The sequence below is a fragment of the Lasiosphaeria miniovina genome (assembly GCF_030549165.1).
Source record: "Lasiosphaeria miniovina strain SMH2392-1A chromosome Unknown B0T26scaffold_8, whole genome shotgun sequence".
Taxonomy (NCBI): domain Eukaryota; kingdom Fungi; phylum Ascomycota; class Sordariomycetes; order Sordariales; family Lasiosphaeriaceae; genus Lasiosphaeria; species Lasiosphaeria miniovina.
The window spans coordinates 3094829-3102336 of NW_026848227.1; the positions used below are offsets into that span (position 1 = coordinate 3094829).

General features: G+C 54.6%; 2 protein-coding genes across 2 annotated transcripts; one reads left to right on the top strand and one right to left on the bottom strand.

The window, feature by feature from the left end:
- Positions 1-560: 560 nt before the first annotated feature.
- On the top strand, positions 561-2263 carry B0T26DRAFT_757293 (glycoside hydrolase superfamily; the record flags this gene model as incomplete). The annotated part of the gene is made up of 2 exons (XM_060446229.1): positions 561-744; positions 831-2263. 2 exons carry the CDS (start codon positions 561-563, stop codon positions 2261-2263), a joined length of 1617 nt encoding a protein of 538 aa, XP_060290647.1.
- Positions 2264-4200: 1937 nt separating this feature from the next.
- B0T26DRAFT_657920 (WD40-repeat-containing domain protein) lies at positions 4201-6505 on the bottom strand (the record flags this gene model as incomplete). Its single annotated transcript, XM_060438827.1, has 2 exons — positions 4201-5406; positions 5474-6505. 2 exons carry the CDS (start codon positions 6503-6505, stop codon positions 4201-4203), a joined length of 2238 nt encoding a protein of 745 aa, XP_060290648.1.
- Between the last annotated feature and the right edge of the window lie 1003 nt (positions 6506-7508).

Sequence of the window (7508 nt, forward strand, 5' to 3'; positions counted from 1 at the left end):
CATGGACTCGGCGAGTTCACCTCATCATAAAGGCCCACACCAAGGACAAGCTACGCACCATTCAGCATCTCAGGTCTGCTTTGCCAATGGGCCTGGGGTGCTGGGCGCGTCTTATTCTGATTAGCACCCCCTAGCTAGAGTTGGTTTTAGCGGATCACGGAGAGCGGAGAGACTCCAGGGCAGGTCAGAAACTCCATCGTACACCCCGGCCTCCCGAGAGTGGTAGAGAGGTGCCCTGGCCCTGAACTCGTCGAGTGAGGAGTCCCAAGCTGGCTGCCACACCCGGCCAGCAGTAATACATACTAATTACCGCCTCTCCCCTCCTCCCTCCCCTACCCCCTTCCCTCCGTTCTTCCGTGTTGTGGGAGTTATTGTCATCACCGAAAGCTTCCTTTGCTTTCGCCGTTCGTTAATTTTCCTCTTCACCACCACCGCTTCACTCTTTCAGCGGGCACTCGTTTTCAAGGGTATCGAATTCTGTACCTACCTAGCTACCACGTATAAAGCAGCCTTTGCTTCCTAATTCCTCTCAGTCGGCCGCGTCCCGGCCATCAACAAACATGAAGGTTACACTTGTGGCAGCTGCCGCTGCCGTCCTCGCCGGCGGTGCAAGCGCCAGTCACCACCTCCACGACCATCGACAGGTCCACCAGGGTCTTTTCCAGAAGAAGGCCGTCAACGACACCGAGTCATGCGTCCCCGCCTGCACGACCATCTACTCGACCCTCACCGGTCCCGCCGGCCGTATGTCGACCCATTCAGCTCCCTAGCTCAAGCCCCCTCGTGTTTTCTGGCGATGTCCGGGAGACGAATACTGACGATATGAAAAGTTTACTTTCCTCCCAGCACAAGCACCCCCCCGCCTCCGCCGCCGACAACGACCGTGGCCCCCGCAACTTCCTCGGCCCCGGTCACCGTCCCAACTCCGATCCCGCAAACCTGCCCGACTCCCGGCACATACACTTTCCCAGCAACTACCATCGTTGTGACGGAGACGATCACGGAGTGCGGCGCCACCACGACTGTCATTCCCAGCGGCACCCACACCATTGGCGGTGTGACGACTATTGTTGAGACGGCCACAACGGTTGTCTGCCCGTATGCCACCACCAAGACCGAGGGTGGAGTCGTGACGAGCGTGATTGAGACGACCACCTATGTCTGCCCCTCGGCCGGCACTTACACGATCGGTCCCATCACCACAACCGTCACCGAAGTTACCACCGTTGTCATCCCCGTTGTTACCACTTACTGCCCGGGCACTTACACGGCCCCTGCTGTCGTGACTGTCGTCGAGCATGCCACCGTTGTGTACTGCCCCTTCAATCCCTCCGAGACTCCTGCCCCGGCCCTAGCCTCGGCCTTACCAACAAAGCCTGCCGCCGTCGCTGCTTTAGCTGTTCCTAAGCCAGCGGCTCCGGTTCCTAAGCCCGCAGCTCCGCTCGGAGGAAAGGGTGACAAGTGGGCCATGACTTACACCGCGTACACAGTTACCGGCGACTGCAAGGAGAAGCCCGAAGTCGAATCCGACGTCAAGGCTATTGCTGCCGCTGGCTTCACTAGCCTGCGCCTGTACTCAACCGACTGCGGTACGCTTGACAAGGTTGGCCCTATTTCTCAAGAACTGGGTCTCAAGCTCATTCTCGGCATCTTCATTGGCAATAAACAATGCGATAACGGCTCGCCTACCGTGGCTACCCAGATTAGCGCCATCAAGGCATGGTCCCAGTGGGGATCGGTGGAGCTCGTGGTCGTTGCCAACGAGGCCATCTATAACAAATACTGCTCTGTAGCGCAACTAAGGGATCTGATTCTTCACGTCAAGCAGGAGCTCGGCGGTGTCGGCTACAAGGGTCCTTTCACCACCACTGATATTGTAGCGTCTTACGTCGAAAACGATGTCTCCTCCATCTGCTCCATCATCGACGTTGTCGCCTGCAATGCCCATGCCTATTTCAATGCCAACACCAAGCCCGAGGACGCCGGTGACTTCGTCGCTAGCCAGCTCGCCATTGTGGAGAAGATCTGCGGCCTTCCAGGCTATGTCATGGAGACGGGATGGCCAACGGCTGGCAATACCAACGGAGTGGCCGTCGCCGGCGTGGCACAGCAGCAGACGGCTCTCGCATCCATCAAGCAGAAGCTGGGCAAGTCAGTTGTTTTCTTCTCCCTCCACGATGACAAGTGGAAGCAGCCCGGCAACTGCGGGTGTGAGCAGCACTGGGGCTGCGGTGAGGTGTTTGGGGCCATTTCTTCATCGTAGAGCTGGGTCCGAACCCCCCCTACTTATGCTTTCCTGTCCAAACCAAACCAAGAAAATTGGCTCAAGCAACGGATTGAGCAGTAAATAGGTGTTTTTTTTTAACTTTTTTTTATCCAGTCATCGGCGCTATGTAATGTTCCAGCGAGTATATATGTATTCCCCATAGCGGCTAGGCCTGTCAAATCTTGGATAAAATACCTCTTTCCCTCCCTATAAGCACTCGGGTCTGTCACGGGCATGCCAAGGCAAGTTGAACATGAGAGAGAATGTATAGCCGTACATGATGGGATGCGCATAGCTTGGGAATCTGCTGGAGATCCGATTCATAATGTTTGTAATTTACTATCTAGTATTTAGTGTGCATAGCGATCAACGTTTGTGGTTTCTCTTGCTCGTTCCGATGTAATATTTAGTAAGTACCTGCAGATATATCCCAAGAGAATATTATCTTCATACTAAGGCAGTTATAGTTGCTCCGTGTTTTTGTTACCCTGCCACGCTTCGACATCCCTCTCATACCTAGGTACCAGTCTCTCCGTCTGAGAGCTTAACCTGCTGCAGATTTATTGTATCATCTCCCGACAAAGAACTTAGTACAGTACACGCCAAGGGATTCCACGCGCGATTTGTAACTGATACGATACGACCTGCAATATAGGTAGGTAGCGGCCCACCTATTTCTGTTATCGAACATCAGTTCACTTCCATCACAGTCGGGAATGTTTCACGGACAAGTGGCAGGCCCTTGCCCGGGCAGTTAGTTAACTTAGTCAGGCAAGCAAGCATGCATGCATGCAACGACAAGAAGAGGCAAAAGCCGTTCAAGTTTTCAACGCGATATCATGTATTTCAGTGCCGGACAAGTAGATATCTATACAGCAAAGACAAACAACAGTCCTGAGCAAACAATGTGGGATCGTCGTTTACTAGGAGGCGTTTTGAAGATAGAACAAAGAACTACTGAACTGTAAGTGCTATGTACATGACAATACATCCACCACGACAACCATAGTTCCTTGCGTGGAAACCCCATGAATCAAAACTAACATGGAAACGCGTGTAGCCTTAGCTGCTCTCTTCTAGCCGTGCTCTTTTCTGTCCATGTACTAATTCATCTCAGCCCACGCAAGTATCGGCCGTCCCAATCAGATGCGTAAGGATATAAATTTGCGCGAGTTATGGATAGACAGGATATAAACAAACGCCTGGGAGGATGAATGAAGAATCGAACGACCAAAAAACACCAACACACTTGATGTCCCATATACCCAGGATTCACATATGTTCCCGCATATATATACCAGCTCTACCCCTGTTTGAAGTTTCAAGCTCCAGCGTTGGCCAGTCACTCAGTAACTTGGCCACGTCCCGCCTCGCCAACTTGCGCCGAATTTAGTCATACTCTTGTTCGTGGCCGGGAGGCGTATGTTGTTATTTCTTGGGCGGTCTTTTCATTGAATCCGCTTTTCCAACGTATCTAGTTCCTGTCGATTACCAGAGCGGTACCGACGGTGACACTACTTCTAGAGTGTTAATCAAACGTCAGTGCTTGCCCGCCACCCTTCCTCATGTGGGTGCCGAGATCCTTCAAAATAGGCGACCTTGGACCACCACTATTGCCATGATCATAACCACCACGCCGCGGCTTTCTTGTTGACAAATGTGGTGTATGCGGTCTCTCAAACCGCCGGCCAGACAGCTCTATGATAGAGACACAAACGAGGATCGAAGACCCTGCTTGTGCGAGACGCCGAGTCTTTGCGCTTATTAGGAGGAGACCATTGCGCTTCCAAACCAAGGCCGCTATTTTCTTAGCGTGGACTTGCAGGGGCTTCACCCGTGACTTGGCTCGGTGCTCGAATCGGCCTCCCAGTCAATAACTGGTATAGCATAGAATTTTCTCTCCGGATGTTGAGTATGTTCCTTTTTCGAGAAATTCAAAATGGCTCCAGAGTGTCTAGCGCTGCACCTCGCCTCCGTCGGCGTGAAAGGGTCACCTTTGTGTGTTTCTCTCGGGTGAAATAGGAAGGCTGCCAATCGAAGCTCGCCCCCCTGCACCATCGATAGTCTCTAGCACTAAACGAGTCCTCATCGAGGTTCCACGATGTCTCTTGTCCGGCTCCACACCTTTCTAGTTGAACCAGTCCGCCACGAGTGCGATCACAGCACAAGACGGCAAGGTCCTGCCCGTCGTTAGTAAAAGAAATGCCACCAATCTCGCCAAAGATGTCAACTGTCTGCTTGGAACGGAAGCTCTGAGCATCAATAATGTTGACGAAGTCGGCCTCCTCGGCAGCAACAAGGACGCGCTTGCCGCTGCCAACGGGCGAGAACCGCAGGCTACGAACGCCAGCCATATCGGCACGCAACGTACAGACGGGTGTTGCGTAACCCGAGCTGTCAGTCCACCGGCGGGCATCCCAGATCTTGATAGCCTTGTCCTGGAACCCTGTGGCAACCGTCCAGCCGTCGTCCGCCCAGGCACAGGCAAAGCCAAAGTCGCGGTGGCTGGACAGCTCTTGCAATATCTCGGGGTTCCCTGCAGGAAGTGTCGACTCTGCCGCGGCAATAAAAACGTTGTAGTGGTCCCCAACCATGACCCGAAGGCGTCGATCCGGCGAGAGAGCTGTGCAGTTAAGCGGGAAGTCAAATGCCGATTGAGAGAGCCACTTTTCGGTAGTAATGTCTAGCACACGAAAGAGCATATCGTTCGAGGCGAAAGCGGCAACCGGGGCAGAAGATGTGCGGGCCTGGTGGACCTGGAGGTGGTTCGTTATCCCGCTCGAATTTTTGGTAATGATACCTTCCTGGCAAGCTGTTTCCTCGGGCTCGCCCGAGTCTATATGGCGCAACAAGTACTCGCCGCCAAAAGTGCCAGCGACCAAGACGCCGTGCTCGGCAGCCATGGCAGTGACCTTGGAACCGGGCCCGTAGCTCAACCTCATGATAGATTGGCTCTTCCCAGAGATGGGGTTGAACTGGTAGACGGCATTGAGGCCAGGGTAAAACGCGCGTGTCCGAGACGTGGTTCCCAGCACATTCCGCAGCTGAAAGTGGGTGAGATGGATGTTGCGCCTTATATCCATGCGCCGGAACCTGAAATAGCTTTCTCTACGAGGTAGGTCTACGTCGGGGAGGTTCGGCTATGGGCGCGGGTAAGTATCAGGGCTAACAGTAAAACCAACTCTCCACCAAAAAGAGGGCACTTACTGTCCACCTGTCCGAGTTTGGGTTATTTGTATAGTTGTTGTAAGTGAGTAATCTGCGCTCGCGGGCCTCCTTCCTCGTGACTCCCAAGTCTTCCCAGTCGATCCCCTGGAGGTCACACTGATCCCCCTCGAGATCACCATACTGGACATGGTCGAGCGGCTTGGAAGCCATGTCACTGATCCTGCTTGGCCATGGATACCGGCCCCTTTCTCGGGACATACCTGGCAAGAGACGACTTTGCCGTGCCCATTGGTGTAGGAAGTCGGTCAAGCGGTAGTTGTTTGGGCCAAGGGTGTGCGGGTTGGGGTTGGTGAGAGGGACAGGATGCGCGCCTTCAAACCAAGCCGCGACGGCCCCATCGTTGTCTGCTTCAGCAAGCTGTTCCAGCTGCGTCAACATAATGTTCGAGCCGACTATCGGCGGCACCACCATAGTGTTCGATAGCTGGTCATCAAAGGCCACAGGGACAGGCGTAAAGGAGAGGGTTGCGGGAAGCAGGACTCCCGGAGGGGAAGGGAGCGCATTGTTGCCGGGTGCGTTAGTCCCGTGTGGAATACCAACATCGTCGCCAAAGACAGAGTCGCCGGTGCCCGAGTCGTCTGAAATGTCCATGTCCATGTCGCTAGTGAGCAGGCTGGTGACGTCCAAGTAATTCACCAAGGGCGCGCCATCACCGGTACCATCAGACATATCAAGATCGTCTGAAATATAGCCGTCCATATGGTCGAAGAAAGAGAGCGGGCCGTGGTGGGGCAAATGCTGGTGGTGGTAGGGGTGGAAGGAGTGGTGTTGGTCGTGTTGATCGTGATGGATGTGGTGGCTATGGTGATGGGGCTGACCGTAGCATAGACTGTCGCCGTCGTCTTCGTCGTATTCTTCGTCGTCGTCGTCGTCGTTGTCGTCGTTTTCGTTATCATGGTACTCGCCGTCCTCCTGGGGTAGGTGATGACCGCCGCCACAGTCGCCCACAGCATGTTCATGGCTATGACCCTGGCCGAGGTCGCTTGCTCCCTCGCCGGCAGTAGGGATCATGGTAATATCGTCATGATGGTGACTGGAGGACGGATGAGCAGGAGTGGCAGAGGTGTCGTCCAAGTTGCCAAGTCTATGGAGCCAGCCTTGCGAGGAAGAGGAAGAGGACAAAGGCTGAAGGTTGCCGGGCAGCATGGTGGACGGGCAGTCTTATGTGATGGAGCAAATGGGGCCGGTTTGAGGGCGCATTGGATCGGGAAGTGCTCTGGCGTTACTTTTTTTTGCTTCCTATTAATAGTTATCGGGCTCGGGACATTGGCTGCCGTGAGCTCATGTTAGATAGCCGACGGATGCCTTCGTTTTAACGTTGGGCTTGGTCGCCGTGCTCGTTGCTTTTTTCCACCACCACCAGTGTGCCCTAAGCGGGTCCAGACGCGGTGCAGGGCGAGATAGGAAAACCAACGAGCCCCGAGATGTGGGAATGGCGAGCGCGTAGAAAGGCGTCGGAGGGGTAAAGTACCGACCAGCAAAGCAAGGGAGGCAACAGGGACGCGGGTCGACGGCAGTGGCAGGCGTGGTGCGGCAGGCGTCTGGTCGGTGACAGCAGCAAGATGGCGACCTATGCGGGTATGAGTATAAGTGTGCACCCGTGGTTTTCGGTTGACAAGTTGCACGGCGGGAGATGAGCTGGGCGCTGAGAGAGTCAATCCGGCACTGGACCTAAGTGATGTCCGGGCAGCGACGATGGGGTGATGGGGGTTGCGGCCGGAGGTCCCTCCCAACCCAGCAAGCGCAACCAGGTGGTGGTCACTGAGCTTGCGGCCCGCCTTCGCCTCAACTTTCCGCTTACCCCCAGTGGGGGTTGGGTAAGACGGGCACTGTACCGATTGGTAAACTGTACCCATTCCAGGTTGCCGTCCAGTAATGCACCCGAGTTCGTGCACCTTCCCATCACCTGGGGAGATACATACATGTACCTAAGGTAGGTTGTGTTGCTGGTGGCTGGTCCTGCTTGGGGAAGAGAATCTTTTGAATGATGATAGCGAAAGAACATGGATAGGAT